General features: G+C 44.1%; 1 protein-coding gene and 1 long non-coding RNA gene across 3 annotated transcripts in view; one reads left to right on the top strand and one right to left on the bottom strand.

Annotated features, from left to right (window-relative positions):
* The window catches only part of CLPTM1L (CLPTM1 like), a 91,839-nt gene extending 74,994 nt beyond the window's left edge, over positions 1–16,845 (bottom strand). For both annotated transcript variants that reach the window (XM_005290064.5, XM_005290066.5), the window contains exons 1-5: positions 16,505–16,845; positions 11,584–11,684; positions 9,277–9,466; positions 5,529–5,674; positions 1,849–1,927 (exon numbers count right to left, since the gene is read on the bottom strand). In XM_005290064.5, coding sequence (XP_005290121.1) covers positions 1,849–1,927; positions 5,529–5,674; positions 9,277–9,466; positions 11,584–11,684; positions 16,505–16,696 — 708 coding nt within the window. In that variant the 5' untranslated portion in view covers positions 16,697–16,845. The remainder of the gene's footprint in view (positions 1–1,848; positions 1,928–5,528; positions 5,675–9,276; positions 9,467–11,583; positions 11,685–16,504) is intronic.
* LOC122172296 (uncharacterized) lies at positions 16,745–24,315 on the top strand. The gene is made up of 3 exons (XR_006172470.2): positions 16,745–16,883; positions 23,402–23,502; positions 24,178–24,315. It is a non-coding gene; the product is annotated as an uncharacterized LOC122172296 (long non-coding RNA).
* Positions 24,316–26,648: the final 2,333 nt, after the last annotated feature.

Below are 26,648 nucleotides of genomic sequence, written 5' to 3'. Positions count from 1 at the left end.
TGCTTCCTGCTGATGAATGCATTCCTTACCGTTCCACCAGTGCTACCTTCCTACCTCCTCAGGGCCTCTCCAAGCTTACCAGGGGCATGGAGTGGCAAGGAAGAAGGAGGAGCTGGTGTGTGGTAGCTCAGAGCAGCAGGGGTAATGCGGGGGGGTTGGAGCCAGGGACATGACAGAAAGCATGGACGAGATGTTGAGGCAGTGGTGGGGGTCTGAGCAATTGGAGGAAATTTGGGGAGTAGGAGCAGTGAGGGGCTATCTGAGAGTATATTAGAACAGTGCAGGGAATAGCAGGGTGGGAAGGAAGGGATCAGAGTTGAAAAGCTGGTTTTTTTGGGGGGGACAGAGACAAAGCCTCCCCATCATCATCCACATCCATCATGTCGGTCCCCTCTTCTAAAAGCTTCCCCACTGATTCCATTTTAGTTCCTGCATTTGCTCCTCAGCTTTTCAACCTTTGGGATCCCTGCCAACGTTGGGAGGAGGAAGAATCAGGTGCTCAAAACAGGCACAGAAATGGGAGGACAAAGAGATGATGTATGGCCAACACATTCTGTGTACAAGGTAATCACTGCAAGGAGTCAGAGAAAGTGAATGGAAGGGCTGGGCTGTGGTACATGAGATGATGAAAAGTTATTAAAAAAAAAAAAAGAGAAATTAAATGCCCAAGAATTTGTTAGTGCAGAGTTAAACTTGCCCAGAGTTGCCTCATGCTTTTCCAGAAATGTGAACAGTGGACAAAATTACAGCATTTGTGGAATTGCTATGTAATCTAAGAATGCAGAGATGTAATAATTTTATGAATACCATATATGACCAGGTTAATGAGAGGAAGTTACTGTGTTAAGACTTTCCTGTATGAACGCACTGATGTAACTTAATAGGGAGCTATGTAAAGAACAGGAAAATGATAATGGCCCCTGATAAGAACAGCCCTGTGGACACTTAAAAGAATGTGAAAAGCCAGGAGATTTAAGGTCTCCAAGGAAGATGCAAGATTGTTTTGCCAGGCTAGGAACTTGGAGATCAAAAAGACTGAACAGCTTTTAAAAGAGGACTCTCACTGAAGCAAAGGAGAGAAACAGTTTGTGAGTTAAGGGAATGGACTATTCCAGTCAGACCCTAGAGGTCTCTGAGGTCTACAGACCTGCCTGGATCCTCACCTGGAATATAATTAGTTACCTGGCAAAATAGACAGATGTCTAGTCTATGTTGTTTTCAGATCTGTTTTTCCCTGAAATGCTTTTGTTCTAAATAAATCTTCTCTAAGGAGGCGGTTTGGTCACTGATTACCACTGTCGCTGCTTCTGGATAAAACAGAACAACAGGGTCTGAGGCTAAGTTAGACCTACTAAGGTAACCATGGTTAGTACCAGGTGACTGCAACCAAGGGCCTGGCCTGAGAATGGAAGGGCCATGTAATTCCACCCTAAATCAGAGGCACCAGCTACAGGCTTGAGACCTACTGAGGGTGCTCAAAGAGACCAGGAATCCTAGAAGATTAGGGCTGGAAGAGACCTCGGGAGGTTATCTAATCCAACCCCCTGCTCAAAGCAGGAGATGCAGCCAGCCTGGCAATCAGTGTGTATCTTAACTTGGAGGTTTTCTGGTTTAGCCAATTTCCACATTCTGAAAGAACACCCTTAATTCTGCATTAACAAATTTTGGGGGCATTTAATCAACATCTAATCTGAAGATTAGATTAGCAACGTATTAGCTGTGTCCACTGAATTTCTGTGAGGTGGGCTGCTGTAATGGAAACAAGGACAAAGCCTTAAATACAGCAGTACTAGAGATTTCCGTAAAACTGTAATTCAAAATTTAGTGAAAAGGCATTTTGTTACTCACCATTAAATCTTTCACTCTGTTGCTTAGCTGATCAATAAATAATATTGGAAGGTAATGCACAGTCTTCCCCAACTGAACCCTATGATGTTCAAACATGGATTTTTATGATTACGTTACTCCAGAGAGAAAACTTTTTCTAATCATATTAGTGCACAAAAAATAAATTTCTGGAATCAATTATACATAGTTTCACACATATTTAACTTTAATGTGTGCCATGAAAATTTCCATACTGGACCTCTTTACCCTATCAGAGTAGTATATTTGGTGCAAATGAGAATTCATCCTTTTCAGTTCACTTTTTGCAGTTTCAACTTCAAGGTTAACAATACAGAAAGACAGGATAAATGAAGAGTTCCAGATACACATGCAATATAAAGGATAGAGAACGAAAGAAACAAAAGATGGATAAAACTATCATTTGAAGTTGGTAGTGAGGTATCTACAGCATGCAGAAGTGGGAGCAGACATTACAATGTCTGGTGAAGACAAGAAACAGTATCCCAGTAATGAGAGACTGGGGATTACCCATATTTAAAATTTACTTGATTGTAAAAATAAGTTAGTCTATGAAACCAGTGCAGCTTAAAGAGTTTTTCATAGCACTCACCACAGAATTTGAATACCTCAAACATTAGAGAGAAAAGGTGGATGAGGCAATATCTTTTATTGGACCCACCTCTGTTGGTGAAAGAGAGAAAGTTTTGAGCTACACAGAGCTCTTCTTTAGGTCAAAATAAGAGCTCTGTGTAGCTCAAAACCATGTCTCCTTCATCAACAGAAGTGGGTACAATAAAAGATATTGCCTACCTTGTCTCTCTAATATCCTGGGACCAACACGGCTACAACTACACTATAAATCACAAATATTAGTGAAGTCCCTGTGCCTTGTAAACACTAGGAAAAACTGCATGTATAATTAGTCGCTGGGGCAGCTCCACTGGCGTAAGTAATGGTGGGAGACAAACCATACACAAGGCACAGGCCTATTTACTACCAGGTCATCTAAACAGAGGTGGTCTAGATGATATGGTGGTAAAAAACCCAGTGCCATGTCAAGACTACAGCTTCTACAATTGCCGGTAGAACTGTAGAAGTGCACCCATGAGTGTCCAAACTTTGCCAGAGTAAATACAGCTACACTGAACACAGTGGGAGTACTTGCAGAATAGAACACTATTCAAAGTATGGGCGACAGAACCAGGCCCAAGTGACGTACCCCAAGTCACACAGGAAGCCAAAGGCAGAGTTCCGAATAGAATCTAAAACTCTGGAGTCCCCATCTATTGACCTAACCCCAAGACCATCTTGACTCTCTAGTACATTGAATTGGTGCTGCTGATCCCCTATGAAGAACTATCCTGCACTTGCAATTTATCTAGATTTAAGCATCTGTAAGATCAAGGACATAGTTGCCTTCTTCTGCTCCGCCTCTTCCCCCAAAGATACCATACCTGTCCTGCCTTTTCCCTCGAGGCCCTATTCCCCACTCGCTCCCCCCCCCCCCCAATCACTTGATCCTCTCCACCTCCCTCCCCCTTCCCCCTTCCCCCTAAGATGGACTCCCTCTGCTCTGGGGCTGGGACATGAGCTGCAGCTTGACGCAGAGCCTGCTGCCTGGCCACAAGATGCAGATAGGAGGTGGCCCCAGCTGAGCAGGGGCTGGTGCAGGTTGATGAGGCTCCCACCCCACCCATGCATAGTAACCAGACTTTTGTGGTCAGGTCAGTACATCTGACTGGACAGTCTGGTCAAAAACTGGACACCTGGCAACCTGATCGTTTGGGCTAGGAGAGCCTTGAGAAGTTTGCTCGTGAGGAAGATTGATTGCTGTGGCAGGCAGCTGACCAGTCTTGTTGCTAGCAAAACTAACTCTTGCTGAGGCAGAGAGGTTATATAGTGCTCTCAGCTCTGGATATCTCCAGCAGCATATTACAATCATAAATCAACGGCACGTTTAAGGAACACTCATTTATTATCTTCCCATCTCAAAACAGATATAGCATAAAGGTTCAGAGAAGGGCAGTGAAGATGCCGAAGCATAAAAAAAATTACCATATGAGACATTTATTATTATTTAAAAAAAATTTTTTTTTTTTGATGAGCTGTATAAGTAAAAAATTACATTGAGAATGTTAAGCTTTCAGGGCATTAAATGCCAAATGTTTCTGTGCAACCTTAATTCTGACCCTTTGTAGGAATTATGATCCAAAATTTTAACTATACAATCACATGCTAACATTCCTGACTCATGCCCTGTGTATTGTTGTGACACAGAAACTTTGTGGCAAACAACTGACCTAAAACTTGACTCACTCACTACACTAAACATATCTTGCAGGATATTTATCCATGAAGAACAGCATATAAGAAAGCTACAGAAAGCTCATAACTTGCAAAGATGCATAATCATTGCAATATGTACGTACGGGTAACAAATAAGGAATAGTATAATTATGTTAAAAGTATGCTTTATGGACTTCGAATAGAAGTGAGTCACCAGGGGATGTTCCTTTGTAATGGCCCATTCAAACAGGAGGGAGTTCATAGTCATCCTGTCCTGCATAGCTGGTGATGTGATACAAGGATCAATGGTCTAGCCTTGCTCCAACGCAAGACTTTCAATAGAAAACCATCCGAGACAAATGCAAACAATCAAAATCACTTGGAGATAAAAAAGGAACATTACAACAGTCAGAATAGAATAAAAACAAGAGATTACTTCAGAATAACAGAGAGTAGGGGGAGGAAAGCACTCTGTCTCCATTCACTGAGAAGACATCTTTGGAGCAGGAATGTTCTCATGAAAAACTGGACCCTGGTTCCTGTGAAGCCAGCCAGCTCTGCAACAGACTGAACTTTGGGGTGGAGTAGGGTGGAGGGACCTACTTTATTAGATAGGAAAGGTAACTATTAATAAACATTGACCCAGGTTCACTTATGATTTTGTTTTATATTGTACCCATTTGTTTCCATCACCTTCTCGTTTCTAGTAGAAATTCTAGTCTTTAATTGTTCACAAGTCCTGTGAGACTTTATAAGAACAGTGGTTTAAGGGAAAACTGGGATACACTGCACCTTTGGGAGCAGAGGATTTGGGAATTCTGTGAGTAGCCAGTGTTGAGACTGGAGCTCTTCAAAGGGACTGAGGGATTGGAGTGTATGTATTGTTAGCCTACAAGGCAGATATGGCTGGCATAGCTCACAGGAGCATGCTTGAGTGATTGAAAGGCTGGTGGTGGTAGGGCAATGACACCCCACCACCATACGCAAGACTCTTTCTTGTTGGAGGTTGGGGGTAACAAAGTGACTCACAGTCCTGGGTACCCCTGGAAACCACCACAATTGTCTAATCTATGCACTGAATGAGATGGGTTTCTATGGAAACCGGATGTGATCATGCAGTTAAAGAATACATCATCATACATAAGCACAAGCAAGCCACAATTAAGATGTGGTGCAATCTTGGGTCATAGTGTAAGGGCTACTACTATTAAATATTGCTCATTGTGATTGATGAAGTTTAAGTCTGATGTTAAAATACCCTTTTCCCAACAATGAGTTCTGTGATTTTAACTGTACAACTTTAATATTTCACTGAGAGGTTATTTAAAAGGAGAAATTAGCCCTATAAACTGAATAGCTTTAAGTCTAACAAAATAAAATCTCTGTAAACTTACATCTTCATGTATCGGTGAACATCAGCAGGGAGAGAGGATCCATCAAAAATAAAATCTTCCACCATAACATTTAGAGTTAACCTTGACCTCCAATGTGAGACAGGTTCATCTAAGGCATTGGTCTGTTTCTTTTCTGCTTCAATTTGCTTTTAAATAAAAAGGAAACAAGCTGTACACATTTTAGAAAAAATAAACAATAAGTCACTTAAACCCTGGATTACAATTAGCTACACCAGAAACATGAACATGTGGAAAATTAGCACTATTACAGCTTGGACCAGACATCATAGCAATATTATTCTAACTGTGCTGGAAGGAATCCTATGCCCATTGCTATTTGAAACTAAAACTGAAAAACATATGCTTAGAAAAGAGGAAATATTATACTTCTCTGGTTCAAGACTTAAACTTTTAAAAATCTGAAGCCAATTCAGAAAAAAGTTAATTAAAAAAAACACTGATTTTCTGATTACTCTCCATGCCTATTTTGAAACAGCCAGAACACTGACATCTGCTTGCTCTGTATAAGGATGTGGGAGCGTGGGGATAACACTACTTGCACTGAGTTTGTGCTGTCTCAACACCACTTTCATGTGACATTTGTAAAAAGATCTTAGCTTCCATTAGGAAAGAAAAAAAATCTGATCACTTGTTATCAAGCAACTAAGACTTCAGAACTGGGTGTCAAAAAAAAAAAAAAACCCACCAATATTCCGGCTGTTTTTTCATTCTCTCAAGTAAATTAAAGAGATACAGTTGCCATTCCGTTTGTTTTGCTTTGGATCATTATGCAAGACTCTCAGTCTTTCCTCCATTAATGCTTTCTTTATTTGATGTTGAATACTTGCTACGATTTGTTTTCTTCTTGGTCCGCTTTCAAGCAAATAAACAGCAGACTAATGGAGCTGGAAAGAGTCTACACTTTGGCCAGTCACTAACATCTGAATCAAGTTCTGGATTTTGCTTTGCTACAGGACAAAACAAATTTCCACCAAAATCAATATATCCTTAAAAGATGTATTGCTTTCTGGCCTGACCCAGAAGTTCAAACATACCATCACCAAGCATACGTTTTTTAACTTTTATCTTTCATGCTGTAAGTTTCAGTACAGTATATTTTAGCTTTTGCAAAGAATCCCTCTTCAAAAAGGACTTGAATCACAAGTGCATTTTAAGTCCATCATGAAACACACTGTGCCCACAAAATCTGCCTGTCCTTTTTCCTTAAGAACAAGGATAACTCAGGCTGTCCAACATGGGTGGCAGGTACAATAGGCCAGAGGAGATTAAGCCTCCCCAAACAGGATATTGCGCTCCTCCCTTTGGAGGCGCATTGGCCTGCCACCTTTACAGTGCTGCCGCGGAAAGGGTGCTTGGGCCGTGGCTCCACCTGCACTGCTCCTCTTCCCACCCCCACTCCACCTCTTCCCTCAGGCACTGCCCTCACTCTGCCTCTTCCCTGAAGTCCCTCCCCACCTGCCGCTCACGCCTCTCCAGTGTGAACGACAGGGGGCCACCCTTGGGTGAAGGGGCAAAGAAGCGCTAGTGGGGAGAGGAGGGCTTTGGGGTAGGGGGCGAAGAGTAGAGCTCTGCACAGAGATAAATCACGGAGCTGCAGAGCTCTACTGGGAATCACGGCGGCGAAAGCAGCCGCATCACAGGTCACTGCTCCCAGGAACCAGCACCCCACGCCAGCAGCTCTCTGGGCATGGCTGTACTGCTCACAGCTCGGCTCTCCCCCGGCAGTTGTCCTTGGTTGCACTAGTGTGTGCAAGCGGCTCGCACACTCTCGGACAGGAGTCCCTTCCATGCAGCGCTCTGCATCTCTTGCCCAGAGGTGTGCGAGCTGCTTGCACACATTAGTTCGATCAGGGACAGCTGCTGGTGAGCCTGGTACCAACCCCAGTGGGTGTGGCTGGGGGAAGTACAGCCAAGCCCGAGAAGCTGCCCATGGAGGTAGTGGCTAGGGTTGCCAGGTGTCCGGTTTTTGACTGGAATGCTCGGTCAAAAAGGGACCCTGGCGGCTCCGGTCAGCACCGCCAACCGGGCCATTAAAAGTCAGGTTGGCAGCGCAGTAGGGGCCTGGGGCTAAGGCAGGCTCCCTCTCATATGCTGCATGTGTCCAAATAGCTTGAAAGGTGTCAGTAAGAACTTGTTTTGTGGATTTAACCAGTAAAATTTGAAAATATTTTTCAAAATTACAGTGACGTTCTCCTTGGTTGTAGCTGGCAAGGTTCACAACAACAACATGGGGAGTATCTTGCCTAAAGTAAGCCTGTACACATATTCACTGCTAAACCATCTACAATCAGGCCAGCCAGTTCTAACTTGATGAATTCAGCCTTAATCCGCACAACTTCTGAAGGTATTTTTTATTTTCTGTGTGATGTCACTCACTGTACCAGACTCCACATCTTCAATATTAAAGAGAATGATATTTCCAACACCTCACAAATCTGATTTACACCAAGTCATTCATGGGTCTGCAAGCAAGCACAATAATAAACCTAGCTTTCTGAGACTCTTCCTTACAGATCTTGTAAGTGCCTCTATAACATTTCAGTTCAGTTTGATTTAAGATTAAAAGGCTCTTTCCAGCCTGCAAACTATTCAAAACTTTAAAATTCAAATGATGTTTACTGATCATATAATCAGGATTAAGCTAAGTGTCAAACTTTTGAATCTCCTACAAAGTATAGTGTGGCTTTGCCAGCAAATTAAACTCACTTGCCTATGCAAATTTCAGTATCCCCCTCAAAATAAGATGCGATATACAGAAACCGATGTTGTTAAATTTACAATAAATATTTTAAATGTTGCTGTACAGCTTACTTTGAAAATTCAACTGTTACCTGCTTTCTGGCAAAAATAACTGCCTTTGAACTACTTGACTGTAGCTGAAACACCCAGCCCCAATCTCTCCCCTCCCCACACATTTCTAATCAGAGCACTGACATTCAAAAAGATGATCAGCAATGTTCTGCTCCTCAGGTCCAGTTCCTTCTGCTAAAGCAGTGGTTCTTAACCTTATCCATACTGTGACCTCATGTTACAATAAACAGTTTCAGGACTCCCCTGTCCCCATTCACAGAGAAAGGGAAGGTGATTACAATCACCACCAAACTATTTGCAACCACCAAGTTGAGACCTCTCATCTGCAGTGTTTCTCAAACTTTTCACATTGGCGACCCCTTATTCACAGTCAAATTTGCACAATCACCCCTTACATTTACTACAAAATTAAAAAAAATCCAATGATAAGAATAAGCCTATATAATTTGAACACTGTCAAACTTTCAAAAAATACTTTATCTTGAAAGGTAAGGATGTGTGAGTGAGCGAGATTTTCTTTGCTTTTAGACTATACTACAATTTTCAAAGTCTTACAATCCCAAATTGCTTTTTGTGACTCCCCATGCCCGCAGAGGTCAAGCTGATTAATAATATCCAAAGGTGTTAGCTGTATTGCTGACATCAACTACATCCATCCTCCTCCCTTTTGAGTCCCTTCTGCTCTGATCAGCCCTCCTTCTTCCGCCCACTCCTCTCTGACACACCTAAATAATATTTTCTAGTTCCTACATGTTACCCCGCACCTGCCCATACCATTTTAAAAAGTCATTTGATATTTTATTAAGGTTTTTTTTTTCTGTTTAAGAAACCTACTTTATGTCTATCTTGACATGATAAGAAAGATGTTTTCAGTTGCTCTTTTTATACATTTTTACCACCAAGGAAAAAAGCCTACCTGGGTGGTGGATTCTCCAGTGATAAGATTAACTTCTTCTGGTTTAGGGACCATGTATGTGGTCAGAGGACTTACTATATGCACCTGTTTGCCATCGTGCCAAGGTAAAATGCCAGAATGGTGAAGAAATATGTATGCATACAGTGTGCCATTATTTCGAGTTTTCTTTGGTACAGAGACATTGACTGTTCTAAAATACAAAATACATTATAAAATAGTATAGTGAAGTCAATTATAAATACAGAATTCTTGCTACTTTTAAATGCTATATTAGAACTTGCTTTAAAAAAATATTTAGAAAGGGTGAACCAAAAAAGTCAATTTCATCATCATGTAACAAACAAATCTTCAGCAAAATGTATTCAGTATAAATCACTAACTTATCTTTTGTCAAGTACTTAGTGACAATGAAATTCCTCTTCAGCCATGGTAAATTACAAACACAGAACTCTGGAAAGAGTGTAGCAAGAAACAGCATGTTTTCATTTTGTACTAGCTGTGAATGCTTAATTTTTCTTTTCTTTGACAAGCTTTGGTTTAAAATTACTCCCAATTACTACTGAAGTTGCATGGATTAAAGTTCCACACAACGTAATCATTATAAAACATGACAGCAAATTACGAACAAATTTGAAGTTCTAAACAATTCAATGTATTGTTAAGCTATTCCATCTAACTTCTTCAGATTCCCCAGGAACGAATTTTAAATATTTCTCTAACTTTGTCAGTGTCAGACAATGAAACTTTCAACTCAGAGTAATAGTAATATCAGTGTGTTTAAATGCGGAAAAGCTATTCTTGCTTTATCTTGGATTACATAGCCCCAACTGTATTTCTGTTAATTCTACCAGGGACTAGCACTGCACTGAACACTTCACTGAACACTTCCATGGATCACAGAACCAAATTACATCACAGTAAAAGAAACATATTTACTACCCATCTGAGCTGAAGCATAATATGACCAGCGGTTAGGCTTTCCAATTAGTGGAGTTACAAGAAAAAAAAAAAATTGAAAACACAGCAGAATCTGATATAGACAACCCAAAAGCAAAATGGCAGGGTGGTTTTTTTTTTTTTGTTTTTTTTTTTTTTTTTAATTAAAAAGTGAAATAGTTTCTCTTTAAACTGATGATTTGAAGTGGAATATTGACATAGTTCTAGAAAAATTAAATATAAAAAATTCATAACATTTTAAGTCATAAAAGTGTGATTCTACTCTGAAATAAAAAGGACATCTTCCTAGTCCAATTGACGTTCCTTCATAAGTATACAGAGTCTTAACTGTTTACTTCAGCAACAAAGAATTAGTTTATATTACTCTGTTAGAAATGTAGAACTAACACAGACATGGAAAAGTGAGTTGGTGATGTGCAAGCTAAAAACATAGCTTGACTTTCAGATTCTAGGCAAAGTTGCAAAAAGTCACCTGACATGTAAACTGAGCAGATATGTTATAGAAGTTATTGAAGGACAAACCTGGATTTCCATGTCAATTTTACTCACTATTCAGCGCAGAGCTATACTTTAAGGCATCTTGATTAGCATTTGTAAAATATTTACTTAAATTGCTGAAAACAGTTGTTTTAAATACTGGCTGCACAATCCAAACTATCCAAGTACTTTAAACATTTGGCACATTATATACCATTGAATCTGCACAATAAAGGGACATTAAAGTTGGTAAAACTTTAGGTCCAGAGCAGGCGACTAAGCTTCAAGGTTCCTGGACTGTAATAAAGGCAAAAATACATGAAGCCCATCAGTGGGGCCAGAGTGGATTATATTTCTTCTTAACAACTACATTTTCCCTTCTTTGTTTCCCTTTATTTTTAAATGAATTGGAGATGTCAAGAGATTATAAAATATTAAAGTATTAGAAAATGAAAAACTAGTATACAGTCAAAAACAAGATGAGTTTCAAACTGCCATTGATACAACATTGATTGAAGTACATGTATTTCCAGTACAGCAATCAAAAGTAAAACAGCACTTCATTCTCAACTTTAGACTAAATTTGCAATAAGGCCTGACATTTTGACAGACTTAACATTAAAACTTTTATTCACTATGATTTTCTTTTAAATAAAGCCTGAATTTCCATATGCTGTATACTGCATTAACTTTGATGGTGGAAAAGCCACCAAGCAGAGTTAATAACAACAAATCACTATTTCAACGTGAAAACACTGTGGTGCATGGCAGATCTACCTTAATTCACTGGCACTAACATGCATCACATAACTATTATCTATTAGATACAATAATTCTGAAGAAACACTAAAGAACTTTATAATAATACTTTACCTTTCAAATCTGGACTCAATATCAAAATCCTCCACATTCAAAATCAGATCTATATTATTCTCAGCACCAATGTTTGACCGTGTGGTAGTGTATACACTTAACTAAAAAAAAAAAGGATAAAACAGTCAGTGCATGGACAAAGAACTGTTTGTTCCATGCTAGCAAGGGCACATTCCATATCTCTAACAAAGCTGTTCTAAGTTTGCCCATATCAGGTGGCATAATCATCATCACAGGAAAATAAAGAAGAGAAGACATATGATCCACATAGAAAAATAAATTATAAAACATTTCCAAATAAAAATACATATGACTTGACCACCACTGATCATTACAGGAATAATACAAGAATACCAACAGAATATTTGTGGGGAAGAGAGGCTAGAAATTGAATACAGACCCTAAAATAAAACATTAACAACTCAGGGTTTGGGGGGGCTCAGGGCTGGGGAAGGGGATTTGGGCGCCCCTTGGACGACTCCTGGTCAGTGGTGGTGCTAAGGCAGGCTTCCTGCCTGTCCTGGCACCACAGACCATGCTGCACCCTGAAAACGGCCAGCAGCAGGTCCGGCTCCTAGGTGGAGGCTCTCGCACGCAAGTACTGCCCCCCTACCTAGGAGCCAGACCTGCTGCTGGCCGCTTCCAGGGCGGAGTGTGGTGTTGGAAAAGGTAGGGACTAGCCTGCCTTAGACGGGCAGCACCGCCGATGGGGCTTTTAAAGGCCCAGTTGGCGGTGGTGACCAGAGCTGCCGCGACCCAGTGCGTTACATTCACTACCCAGTACTGGGTTGAGACCCGTAGTTTGAAAACCACTGGCCATGGGGCAGTCCTCTGGGAGGATCAGAAAGATGCCTTCTCCCCCAAATTGAAAGACATTTCACATTAAATCAGGTGAATTATCAGGCTGTGCACCACTCTCTGCTGCTATAGGTGAAATATAGAGCCTACTACAGCTAACAGTTACTCCATTAGTCAACTGTTAGAGGTCTGTGCTGTAGATCTAAAGGTTCCAACCCTTCTGGGCTCCATGGTTCCATCTGATTTATTTTTCTAGATTGCTTTTTTAAAAAATTGGGAAACAACAAAACACATTTAAAGAAAACGAAGGTTGCAAAATTAAACACCCAAAATTTAGAAATGCCAGAATTAATGTTGCCTGTGCATCTTTAATTCAGTCCCCCTGTGCTTATGTATTCATTATGATACAATTTTAAATCACATGCTACTTTTTCTATAGAAGAAGAAGAAGACCTTGCTCTAATATATTAACTTTTGAGATATCTCTCAAAGCACTTTACAAAGGATGCCAGTAACATTATCCACATTTTACTGATGGGGAAACTGAGCCACAGAGAGGAGAAGTGACTTGTCCAAGGTCACCCAACAAGCCAAGTGCAGAGTAAGGAAGAGAACACAGGTTCCCTGAGTACAAGTCTAGCGCTCTAGCCACAAGGTCACATTGACTCCCCAGAACCCTTTTCTCATTCTGTACACAGGTTGGACCACGCTCAAGGAATGAATGAAGGCTTTGTAGTGAATGAAGTTATCATCTGTGTACAGCCTCTGTTTCACTGAAAGCTAGACAAATTCAGACTAGAAATAAGGTGTACATTTTTAACGGTGAGAGCAACTAACCATTGGAACAATTTACCAAAGATCATCAGAGAGTCTCTATCAGTGATAATTTTTACATCAAAATTGGATATTTTTCTAAAAGCTATGCTCTGGGAATTATTTTAGGGAAGTACTAGGGCGTGTGCTATACATGTCAGAATAGATCATCACAGTGGTCCCTTCTGGCCTTGGCATCTCTGAATCTATTTGTTAAAGAACTTGAAAGATGAACAGACAAAGGATGGTCTCATGACTGAGGCAGCTAGATTCTAGACGTCTGTCTGCTATACAAGTCCTATGCAATACAGGGCAAGTTATTTAACCAAATTTAGCTAACTGTGTGCCCCTCATTTCTGAGTGCCCAACTTGAATCATACAGATTTGCAGAAGTGCTGAGCACTCAACTGCAAAACAAGTCAACTGGAATGGTGCTTGAACATATCAAGTACAAATGTTAATTACTCTGAAAAATCAAGACCTTGGTGTCTCAGATGAGGAACTCCAAATTAGTTGATACAGTGGAACCCCAATTATCCAATCTAATTGGGCCAGATCAGATAACCAAAAATCCAGATAAACCGGAGAATGGGCGGTGGGGCTCCAGCTGTCAGCCCCGGGCGACAGGGCTCTTGCTAATAGCAAGTATCAGGGGGTAGCCGTGTTAGTCTGTATCTACAAAAACAACAAGGAGTCTGGTGGCACCTTAAAGACTAAGATTTATTTGGGCATAAGCTTTCGTGGGTAAAAACCTCACTTGCATCCAAAGAAGTGAGGTTTTTACCCACAAAAGCTTATGCCCAAATAAATCTGTTAGTCTTTAAGGTGCCACCAGACTCCTTGTTGTTTTTGCTAATAGCAGGAGACCCAGCTGCTATCAGCCGCAGATAGCTGGTGGTTCAGTTAATATGGAGAGCTGGAAATGGAGACTCGGTTAAACAGGGTTCTACTGTACTGACAATTTTGGCCCTAATGTCTCTGTGCATCAGCACAATGGAGAGAGTACATTCTGCTTAGACATTAACAACTTCCCATTGACAGAAGTGTTTTCCTGGGAACCAATCCTGTCCCACTGACTTTAAGGCTAATGGGATTTGGATTCTGGCACCAGGCATGCTACTTATTAAGAATGCAGTTTGGAAGAAAGATCCCAGATGCAGGCAGGTTTGCATGGCTGCAACCGGGAAAGGAAGCACTAAGATGTACAGCCAGGGGTCAGCATTCGGCATGTCCCAGTGCTTCCTTCTAAGGCTGCAGCTCCACTAACCTGCCTACATGAGCTAAGGGGCTGCAGGCCAGGCTGCTATGGGCAGGGCATTAGTGGGAAAGGGGGGGGGGTTGCTGCCCAGATGCAGGAGCTGCACATTATCCTCATCCAATCTATGATCCGTAGAAATTATCTGCAGATATCTGTGGATTTGCAGGGTCCAAGCAGCCCCCCACCCAGTGTCCCAGCCCCCCGCCCAGGGCAGGTGGAGGGACCCAGGCTCCCCACAGCTGCCAGCATGGCTCTCCCCGACCAGGCTCTGCTCAGGGAGGGGGGCGGCTCAGAACCACAGCCCGGCCACGATAAGAGCCGGGTGGGCAGCTGTGGAGAGCCACAGTGGACCCTCCACCTGCCCTGGACATGGGGCCCAAGCAGCTCCCCCTGACCCCCAAGCCCTCCGCACAGGGCAGGTGGAGGATCCGCAACCGCCTGCTCTTATCGTCAGAGCCCTGCGTGGATACAAAATTTGTATCTGCATCCGTACTGGTATCCGCAGAAATGGTCCACAGATATATATCTTCCTACTGTATTTTCCACTGCATGAATCCGATGAAGTGGGTTTTAACCCATAAAAGCTTATGCCCAAATAAATGTGTTAGTCTCTAATGTGCCACAAGTACTCCTCGTTCTTTTTGCAGATATGAAGTGGATGGATACCCGTGGATTTGCAGGGCTCTATCCACTTGTGTTCTGCTGGGGTGCTGCAGTCAAAGAAGGAAGTGCTGGGATGTGTTCAGCCAGGACTCCTGGAGAGAGGTAGAGGTATGTCTGTGGGCCCCAGTGCCTTGTAAAAAAGCCACACCATCTAGGCTGCAACCTCCTACTCTGCTGCTACCCTGCCCATAGGCACATTTGGAGGCACGCAGACAGGGATGGCATATTGAAGTGCTTTCTTTCCTGGCTGCCAAACTGTCTTCCACTTATTAGTAACCACAGAATAATGGCAATTTTTTGCTGGCAATCAAAGGGATTGCTAATAAGAGGAATCTACTATGCCACCACCTCATTAGAATGTTTTGAAGCTAAATTCATTAATGTTTGTGAAGCCCTCAGTATGCTCAGATCATTACAGAAAAGCCCATGAGTACATTAATAATTCCGTATTCAGTTCAAGGTTTAACCTGTGTGTAATAATGAAGGCCTAAGACCACATTAAATAGGGGAATATTGAACACAACATATGAATAGATAAGCCACTGAGTACCGACCATACAGTCTAGTGTATGACACAGAGGTCCTAGAAAACAAAGTGTATGATTATGTAATTAATGACTATCTTCTGAGGGCTTGACTTCACAACCATTATTATTACAACTATTATTTAAGTGTAAATGCTTTTTGGTACATAATTCTGTATAAGTACTTAGAATATTTGCTCTCTTTCTCCTAGCCTTGGCAATACTGGAAGATGTTTGGGAAATACAAAATACAGGAACATAAAGTTCTTCTAGTTTAATGAAATTGTGCCTGTCTGGGTCACCTGCTCTATTTCTTTATTTGTTCTTCTTTCCTTATTCCCACTCATTCTCTTCAACTACATATTATTTTATTCCTCAATTGCTCTTTCATAATCCCATTTTCCTTCAATACACAAGATCTCCCTTATTCTTAGATTCTTACATATTAGCCTCATTACTGAGCCACTCTCTTTTCCACGGTATTTTATATTCCACTTGCTCCTTATTCTTTTCTATACCACGTCGATGTCCCCTAGTCTCATTTCTCTCCCCCCCCCCCCGCCCCACAACAACGCTGGAAGCATAGATTATAAACTACAAACAAAAAAGACTCTCGCCTGATAACGGGGTCTGGCCCTACGTCTAACTGCTGCAGAGCTGGTGCCCGTCAAGTACACACCGGCAGAGCCCTTAAGCTGCTCACAGCCAACGCGTTCACCCCCGCCGGAGCCCGCAGACCGGCCGACCAAGAAGGTAACCATCTGTGGCCAGCGAAGCGACGACCCGGGGGCAGGCGAAGGGCCGGGGAGCTGCAGCAAGCCCCTCGGGCACGGGAAGGTGAGGGAGAGCCCAGCCCGCGTCTCACCTGCAGCTTGGGCCGGCGGGCCAGATAGGGCCAGATGCAGCCTGCCGCGCCTCCCGCCTGCTCCTCCTTGGCCGGGCCCGGGGCGGGGCAGGGCCGCGTACAGACGATCCCGTACATCACCCAGCACGTGTGCGCCACGTATACCGCGAACACCCCCACCACCAGGCTGGTGAACGAGCTGCGGCTCAGCATGGCCCCGCCGCCACCGTCCGCGCAACCGCCGCCGGGGTCACCCGAGCCGCCCCTGGCCACAGAACGCCGGCATCCTCGGCACCCAGCGCGCGCCCGGCACCGCCCGGTCCCTCCTCGCGCGTCGCGACTTCCGAGAGACAGCGGAAACACGTGACCTGCCTTTCCCCGCAAGAGGCCTCAGGGAAAGGTAACTGGTTCCTGCTGGGAGGACAGCCCCGCCCCCACCAGCATCGATCCCACCCCCCAACTACTGCTGACGCGCCCCGTTCCACCCGCACCGTCACCCAGCGAGCTCGCGGAGCAGCGGCGGGGCCTCGCACAGTGCCATGCTGGGTCCCGCTGCTGCCGCTCTGGCGGCAGCGCGACCAGACCAAAGTCTGTAGGGCGGACAGAGACTTTTCCGGGCCCCCTCCCTGCGAGCCCAGTCCCCGCCACGCATTTGCCCGCTGGCCGCTATGTGCCTGGGCCCTGGCGCCCGATCAGTCACCCCCTGTGCAGCTGGGCTTGCCAGGTGCCTGGTTTTTGTCTGGAAAGTCTGGTCAAAAGGGGACTTGTATAGTGGCCAGTCAGCTATATTGACCTGACACCAAAAGTCTAGTTACCACCAGTCGGGGGAGGCCCCAGGTCATTAACTCATGACAGCTAGGCAGCCTCCTATGCAGCTTTCTCACAATGCTCCTGTATCCAGCCACCTGTAGTGGGAGGCCTCCTTGCATCGCTCTCTAATTGCCCCCTTACCCGGGCTTCTCTGCATCCCAGCATTTTCCCCTGCTCCTGTACTAGAGTCTCTCATTCGCTCCCCTATGTCAGCAATTATATGTGTCCTCCTGTCTCCACCATTCCCTCACTTCACTTGATGCCAGGAGCTCTGTCTGTCCCCCATTCCCATCTCCAGCTCCTATTAGGGGCTCTGTGTGCATCCTCCCCACTATGAGGGTCTTCCAATTTCTCCCTGCCAAAGGTTCATCCTCCCTTCCCCTACACCAAGACCGCCCATTCCCACACCATGGCAGATGGTTTGCCCCCTGAGCTAGGGGCTTTGTGTGCCCCCTCTCCCATAACAGGGTCCCCACTTTCCCACATTTTCCCCTTCCCCCATGTAAAGGGGTGTGTTCACACTGTCTTCCACCCTTCCCCCTCACTATTATCATTTATCTGAGAGAAGGGAGGATGGGCAGGGTATTGTTTTATGGTGGAAGGTATTAATGGGACCTGTCAATCAGTTGTTTGATCTATAAACAATTGCAAAAATGTTTGTAGTTGTTGCTGAACTAAACAGATAGGGGGCTTCTGTGTCCCCCCATTTTCCCAAAAAATTGTTAGAATTTTGGCCATTGATACCTAAAATGTTCCCTGAAATTTTGGAGTTGGTTGGATGTAGCATTGAAAAGATATGTTACAGACAAATTATTACAAAAAGGATATCAAGTTTAGTTATTGGTCTCACAAACTCAGAGTTTATGCAGATAGAGTCTTCCACTCTTTGCGCTCACATGCAGCCTCCCACACTACAAAGTTGGATCATCCTAAATCCACATTTTTTGACATAGATTTGTATGTGTCCGCACCTAAATTAGTTTCCTATCAACATAAACACCCCATTTAATCAACATAATAATACCACCTCCCCAATGATGCAGAGTGAAAGTCAACTTACTTCTGTCCACACAATACAAGTCTAAACACTGCATTAGCTTTGTTGACCCTAACGGTCCTCCAGCAGATGCTCCTGTACCCACAACATTGTTTGCTCCAGGCCCAATTTTTGAACTCCATTGCCCAGGTGCATAGACGACTTGTGCCCCCTGATACTGGGGATGGGGGAGGAGGGGAAAATTTAAAGGGGAGGCCATGAGACCACCCCACAGCTGGGGCCACAGGAGCAGGGAGCATGTGTCTCTGGGCCCAGCTGCGGCCAGTCCTGGCCACGGAGTCTCACAGCACCAGTGTCTCTCCGGCGTTCGCAGATACCTCATCAGGGGAGACATGGGGCACAGGCAATGCCCCTACTTCCAGCTGAGCAGAGGCCAAGGAGCCTGCTCCTGGCGCTTTCCCCAGCAACCCCACACCCTGCACCCAAACCCGGAGACCACTGTGATCTCCACACCCCACCAGATTTACCTACGGAGTGGGGGCTCTATCCTCCTGCTGGATAGAGGATAGAGCCCCCCGGCACATTTCTGGCTTGTTCAACCTCTCCCCCTGACAGCCAGGCCCAGGCAGGGAGCAGGATGGAGCCGCTGCTCACGCCAGCTGAAGGTGGCTGCTCCAGGTCACTGCATCCGTGCAGCGCAGCAGCTACCTGAAAGCGAGTCCAGCTGGGGAGATGGCGGTGGCCCAGCCCCTCTGCTACCCGCCTGGGCCTGGCTGCTGGAGATGGGGTCTGAGCTAGCCAGAAATGTGATTGGGGGGTGTGGGGGGCGGGGGGAGAGGAGCTCTGGTTTGCTCGGCCCCCAACAGTCGGGCCCGGGTGGACAGTGGAGGAGGTGGGCTGCCACCACCTCCCCAACCGGGTTCTGGCAGGCAGCCTCCACCCTGCACAGAGCAGCACCCATGAGCAGCCACCCTCAGTCAGCATGAAAAACGGCTCAGTCCTGCCCTTTCTGCTCCCCTCCCAGGCCCAGCTGCCAGGGAGAGGGGCCATATGTGCCAGGGGGCAGGTACAGCAGGAGGACAGACCCCCTCTCCAGACCTCCCCTCTCAGCAGGCCGAGCAGAAATCTGGGGCAGCACTTGACCTTGCATGCCCCCTGACATGTTCACCTATGCACAGGGGTCCCAGATACACTCTTTAAAACCCCAGTCTTGCCTTGTCCACTGTGGTGAGCACACCTACTTGCCTGCCTTTGTAAGCAGCTGACCAGGCTGGCTCCATGCAGACAGAGAGCTACACCTAAACATGCACTTGCCTGGAGGTGGGCAGAAGTATCAGGGCCAGGGCATAGGCAGCCAGGCTACGATGGTACTTCTTTAAGAGCTGTTGCAGCAGCTGTGAGCAGAATATGCTGCTGTGTTGGGAGATCTGCATGTATCTGGGGACTGGGAGGACTTGGGAGCTACCAAGAATAGTTATCCTTCAAAAGTTGAATCTTGTCATTGAAGATGTAACAGTTTGTCACATTCTGGGATGCAATTCAGACCAGTGACAGGTTGTGTCACCACTTGTGTTTTAACCTCAGTGCCCTAAAAGCTTCTGCTACAGATCTGTCGCATCTTACGCTGGGGTTACGTTCCGCAGTCAGCACGTAAGGCGAAAATTGCGTATAGTCAAAATGACCCTTGAAAATCCCTTAAAATCACCCATAAAGTACAGTTTTGTGTATACAACCCTGTCCATATTATGTATTGTATACAGCAATGTACAGTACAGTATATAATAAAGACTACATATGCAAAATATAATTTTACATATTTTAAATAACAGAGAGACGGAAGAATGAAAGAAAAAAAAATGAAAACAGTACAGTACAGTAAACCTGAACAGTCACCAGTCATTCTGGGTATTCTTGCTAGTCTTGTACTGTACACACTCCAATGATTAGTCTTCCTCTTCCCCTGACACCACTATCATTGAGTCATCAGGGCTTGATGTCGATCCAGGAGACGATGGGCCGGGCTTGGGTGACGGAGAGCGAGTCGTAGACGAAGTGGTTGGCTCTGGTTCAGCTCGAGAAGTTGATTATGTAGGCTCTGCTGCTGCTGGTCGTTTTTTCTTTAAAAACATGGTGATTGGTAACTGTCGCTGTTGTCTCTTGAGCGCCTCAAACATTTCTTGGTACGGTCTCAAATCATCTGTAATACTACGTGTGATTTTGAGGCTTCGCTCCATAGAAGGAGCATATTCAGAAATTAAATCATTCAAGTGTTTCACTGCTTAGAACACTTCAGAAAATGTATGAAGATTCCAAGTTGCTAGCTCTTCCTGTTTGTCATCATCTTCGTCTTCTGTAGATGATTTTATCAGTTCCTTTAACTCTTTGTTATTCAATGTTTCTCTATGGCCCTCAATTAATTCCTTGAGGATGTCGATGAAGCCATCACCACCCACTTGCCTGGCCACCTGAACAATGAGTTTCACTTCTTTGTCAATGGTTGGGAAACCCTTAAAATCATTCACACAGTATTCCCATAGGTTTCACCAACATGAATTGACTGTTTCAGGCTTGATTGCATCCATTGCCTGTTTAATATAAGTGATGCAATCAGCAATGTTGAAGGACTTCCAACACTCCATCACATTAACATTGGAATCAGCATCCATAGCGGTAAGGATCCATGAGAATTTAAGCCTCGTGTACGTGGCCTTGAAACAGCTAATGACGCCTTGGTCGAGAGGTTGGAGGATGGAGGTGGTATTGGGGGGGGGGGGGGGGGGGGAGAAAGACTACTTCAACGTGGTTATGCGCAAACCGGAGTGCCGCAGGGTGGCCAGAAGCATTGTCTACGATCAGCAACACTTTAAAGTCAAGTCCTTTCTCTTCAAGGTACTGCTTGACCTCCAAAATGAAACACTTGTGGAACCAATCCAGAAATAATGCTGCTGTCACCCAAGCCTTTTTATTTGATTGCCAGAACACAGGCAGGAGATTTTTGTTCTTGCCTTTTAGGGCACGGAGATTTGTAGCCCTGTAGAGCAAGCCCGGCTTTATTAAATGCCCAGCCGCATTGCCACAAAGCAACACAGTCACACGGTCTTTAGCTGCTTTGAAGCCAGGGGCTTGTCTTTCTGATTTTGAAACGTCAGTGCGGGTGCGCATTTTTTTCCAGAAGAGCCCAGTCTCGTCAGCATTAAAAACTTGTTCTGGAAGATAGCCCCTTTCCTCTATGATTTTCTTTAATTGTTTGGGGTAGGCTTTTGCTGCCTCCTCATTGGCAGATGCAGCTTCACCAGTAGTCTGCACGTTTTTGAGGTTGAAGCGGTTCCTAAAACTGTTAAGCCAACCTTGGCTGGCTTTGAATTTCTTCTTATCAGAAGGCTGTCCCTCTTCGGCAGGAGATTTGAACAGCGCATAGATGCTAAGAGCCTTTTCTTGCAACATGTTGCCATTGCTAGGCACACGTTTATGGTTCATGTCTTCCAGCCATAAATTTAATGCTTTTTCAGTCTTCACTAAAGTCTTATCACGCACTTGGCTCGTCACCTTAGCAGTTACTGGAGCACTTGATGCCATGGCTTGACGAATTTCTCTCTCTCAAATCTAGATTTGTTGCGGCCGTACTTACGCGCCACGTTGGTGATGGACATACTGTCTCTCAATAAGTCCAACACAGCCAGTTTTTCCTCCAGCGTTGTTGAACAGATCGCTGTTTCTTCAGTTGAGCACCAGATGAAGTAGGTGGCTTGTGTTTGGGGGCCATGTTATACGAAAAATACATACTGTATCTTGAAACAGTACAGGTACAGTAGAATCTCAGCGCGGAGAGATGTGCACAGTATGAGAGGCACAGGGGGACTGAGTACTGTAGTGGGAACAGCAGATTCACGTCTCCCACTCACTCCGGGGCATACACACTATTTAAACTTTTTTTTTTTTTTTTTGCCAACCCTCCAGGGTTATTATAGGGGAGAACCTTATCACAGGCCTAAAGACATGCTGTTGCTGTCAAGTCCCACCCCAAAAATATTTTAGTGGGAACAGCAGATTCGCGTCTCACGCTGGTGGAATTGCCCGCACTTTTCCTCCCACCCCTGACCGCATAAAGCTGAAATTGCGCATGTTAAATGTGCATAAGATGCAACAGACCTGTATTTGTGGCTCCTTAGTTGGGGCATATATATAGGCAGCAATGAGCACACACTTTGTATGCTCTACGGCTCTGATTCAACCACTTTGAACCCAACAGTCTGCCAGCAGTTATCAGACACACTTTTGTTTTTAATAGACTTGGCTAGTGTTAGCAGGTGACCCCAACACACTCACAGTCCCTAACTTCTCCATACCGATGTGCTCTGATATGTCCAGCGCTCTCCTGCAACATTCAGAGGAATAATAAGATGCGTTTACTCATTTAAGGAGACAAAACCTACCAGTTTGCCACATTAACTGGACTTGACATTCGTTTTATTACAAACACAGCACTGTAGGTTTAGGTTAATAGTAAAACAATTTATTAACAAAAGAAGATAGGATATTAAGTGAGTTCAAATGTAAGAGATAAAGTTAGAAATCTAACAAGCAAATAATAGTGAAAATATGCCTCTAAAAGTCTAAAATTTAATCTAGCAAATTTTGGTTCAAGGCTTTGTACAAAATAGCCTTTCTCACCCACAGTCTTCCAGCAAGATGATGACTGACCCTCTCCTCAGTCAGGATCTCTTCCAGATGCCCAAAGGTGCTGGTGCCTTTGTCCTCTTAGGTGAAAGGTTCTCTGCCCCTTTCTTTATAGTCCATTGAATCTTTGAAGTGGATTCTTCTGCAGGATATCCTGTGACACCGGTAAACCATGTGCTAGCACTTGCCAACGCTGTATACATCAGCTGAGCACTGACAAACTCATAGCCGGAAATCAGACCAGCTCACCTGTATGTTGTTATTGTTCCAAGATACGTGTTAGACTTGTAAAAACGTGTTTAGACTCTATAAAATGCTTGTAAATTGCTGCATGCATTAATTTTTCTTGTAATGTCTGTGTTCCATGCTATAAGGTAATATGTAAGTTTTGCTTTATAACTGTAAAAATGCCTGCTCTGAACTTGTGTACCCAGGCAGGAAGAGTGGTTCCCCTACCCATCAAGAAGGACTGTCAAAACTACAGTGGTGCACCCGTAGGAACACACATCTTGAAGAACCATTGTTACTGCACAAGGTGAGTCACTTCTTCTTGTCTAGTAAAGTTGTACTCAGAACAGGGGAGGAATTTTGAGTCAGAGGCTGTGCAAACTGTATGGTATAGTCGAAAGCTGAAAAACACTATCAGCTGCAAGACAATCTTCAGTCCAAGAAATTTAATCGGACAATGCATCACACGCTAAGGACACTCCTGCCTGAAAAGAAGTGAGCCTGGCAGGAACATCTCCCTGAGTTGGTGCTGGCCGACAACAGCCATGTCCATTCATCAGTGAGTTATGTCACTTTTTATCTCATGTTTGGGAGAGATCCCAGGTTGTCATTAGATATCCTGGAGAGAGAGGGCCACGAGGAGGATATGGTGACCAATTTGGACAACTGGGTCAAAGGTTACCATGAAAAGCTGAAGACAGCCTGTGAAGTTGCTCTACAGCTCTAGACACAGCCCAAAGTAGGAAGAAGACTTATGATCGCAAGTTCATTGGGGCTCTCATCAGACCTGGTGACTGTGTACTAGTTCATAACCATACACACCAGGGATGTAATAAAATACAGGACAAGTGGGAGTCAAATCCACACATTGTAGTTGCTCACAACAATCCTGAGCTTCCAATGTATACTATTCGGCCTGGACAAGGAGTTCCTGAGAGAGCAGTATATAGGGACCAGCTAAAACATTGTATTTTTACTCCAGTCAGGGACCATAGGATGCACAGAGGCACATGCCTGGGAGAGACTGAAACCAATGGGGTATGATTCTAATCCCACAAACTGAGTACTGAAGAGAACAGGGTGTGGCAAACCCAAACCGTGATGAAAATGGTCAGATCCCTCAAATTGACCTGGTGTTACCCCAGGACAGGGGAATAGAACCACCAGCGTTAAGAAGGTACAAGAGAACTAATCAGTGTGTACCACCTGTTAATCTTAGAGATGATTATGTTATTGGTTCTATGCATTGTTTTAATTAATCTTACAATGTACAGTATAAAGAAGTTAAAATAGAATATTAAATAAATGTTCTTTTGTTAATTGTTAATGCTTTTCATATATAATATGATGCTTGTAAGTGTTATTGTTAATATCGGACCTGGAAGTGCTGGTATGAACATTCTAGTGGGGGAAGAATTTTAGCAAGGGGGAATGTCAGTGGGCTATTGGACTCTTACTGAAACTTGGTGGGGTTTTTTGGTTGGTGCTCTCCTAACACCAGGAGAAAGGGGAAGGGCTGAAGAGAAGTTAGGATCCTGAGACTGACACAGCCCCATGGCCAATTGGGAGAGGCCAGCACTCCAAGTCAGCCAGATTCACAGGGGAAGCAGGCAACTGAGGGAGTTGTCAGGGTTCCATCCCCACTCTGAGCTCTGGGGTACAGATGTGGGGACCCTTATGAAAGACCCCCTAAACTTATTTCTACCAGCTTAGGTTAAAACTTCCCCAAGGCACAAATCCTTTCCTTGTCCCTGGACGGTATTGCTGCCATCACTAAGTGATTTAGACAAAAATTCAGGAAAAAGGGCCACTTGAAGTTCCTGTTTCCCCAGAATATTCCCCCAAGCTCCTTCCCCCCCTTTCCTAGGGAGGCTTGAGAATAATACACAGACCAAACCCCTGGGTTTTTAGGACACTGAAAATCAATCAGGTTCTTAAAAGAAGAATTTTATTTAAAAAAAAAAACCATAAAAGAATCACACCTGCAAAATCGGGATGGAAGGTAACTTTACAAGGTAAATAAAAAGATTTAAAACACAGAGGATTCCCCTCTGACTCTGCTTTCTAGTTACAAAACAGGAATAAAATCACCTCTTAGCATAGGGAAAATTCACAAGCTAAAACAAAAGATAATCTAACACATTTCCTTGCCTTACTTACAATTTTTGTAATCTTAGATGCTCATTTCAGGTATGTTTCCAGGAGATGTTTTTTCTGCCTGGACCCTCTCTCCATCCAGAGAAGGAACAAACAAAGAGAGCACAAACAAAACCTCCCCCCCACCCCCCGATTTGAAAGTATCTTCTTTCCCCATTGGTTCTTCTGGTCAGGTGCCAACTAGGTTAATTGAACTGATTAACCCCTTACAGGTAAGGCAATTCAGTACAGCTGCCCTGTGTATATTTATGACACGCCCCCCCAAATCATAGACGGTGCTGGACAGCCTGTTCCACACTGGCTGTGATTTCTTCCTGGAGCTCTAGGAGAAAACAGAGTTAATAAGACACATGCACCTCTAGACATACTACTAATTATATAAAAACTAACTATTTTTCACATTTCAAGGACGATTTTAATCAGCTGATTCTGGGAAACTTTCACGGGACAGTGTATCAGCCACTTTGTTAGAAGCCCCTGAAATGTGTTGTATTTCAAAATCAAAATCTTGGAGAGCTAAACTCCACCGAAGAAGTTTTTTGTTATTTTCCTTGACGGTATGAAGCCACTTCAGCGCAGCATAGTCGGTTTGCAGGTGGAAATGCCGTCCCCAAACTTATGGGCGTAGCTTTTCCAGAGCGTACACAATGGCGTAACATTCCTTTTTGGTGATTGACCAGTGACTTTCTCTCTCAGGCAGTTTTTTGCTGAGAAACATAATAGGATGGAATTCTTGATCCGGTTCTTCCTGCATTAAAACTGCTCCCACACCACACTCGGCTGCATCTGGGTTACTGGGGCCCTTAGCACAGGGTAAGACATGAGTGTCACTTTAAGCTGGTTAAAGGCCTTCTGATATTCTTTAGTCCACTGAACTGCATTTGGCTGTTTCTTTTTGGTTAGGTCTGTCAGTGGGGTGGCAATTTGGCTGTAGTGCGGTACAAATCGCCTGTAATGTCCGGCCAAGCCTGAGAAGGATTGGACCTGTTTCTTGGTCTTTGGGACAGGCCACTTTTGGATAGCATTCACTTTGGCCTGTAGGGGGTTGATAGTTCCTTGACCCACCTGGTGTCCAAGGTAAGTCACTCTGTTTAGGCCTATTTGACACTTTTTAGCCGTAACAGTTAGTCCTGCCTCCCTTATGCGCTCCAAGACTTTTCATAGATGTTCCAAGTGTTCTGCCCATGAATCAGAAAAGATGGCCACATTGTGAACATAGGCGACTGCAGATTTTCCCAATCCGGCTAGGAGACTATCTACAAGTTTCTGGAAGGTGGCAGGTGCATTTTGCAGCTC

The sequence above is a fragment of the Chrysemys picta genome, chromosome 2, assembly GCF_011386835.1.
Source record: "Chrysemys picta bellii isolate R12L10 chromosome 2, ASM1138683v2, whole genome shotgun sequence".
NCBI lineage: Eukaryota > Metazoa > Chordata > Testudines > Emydidae > Chrysemys > Chrysemys picta.
The sequence above is the reverse complement of the archived record's forward strand: the minus strand, read 5'-3'. Positions and strand labels throughout refer to the sequence as shown.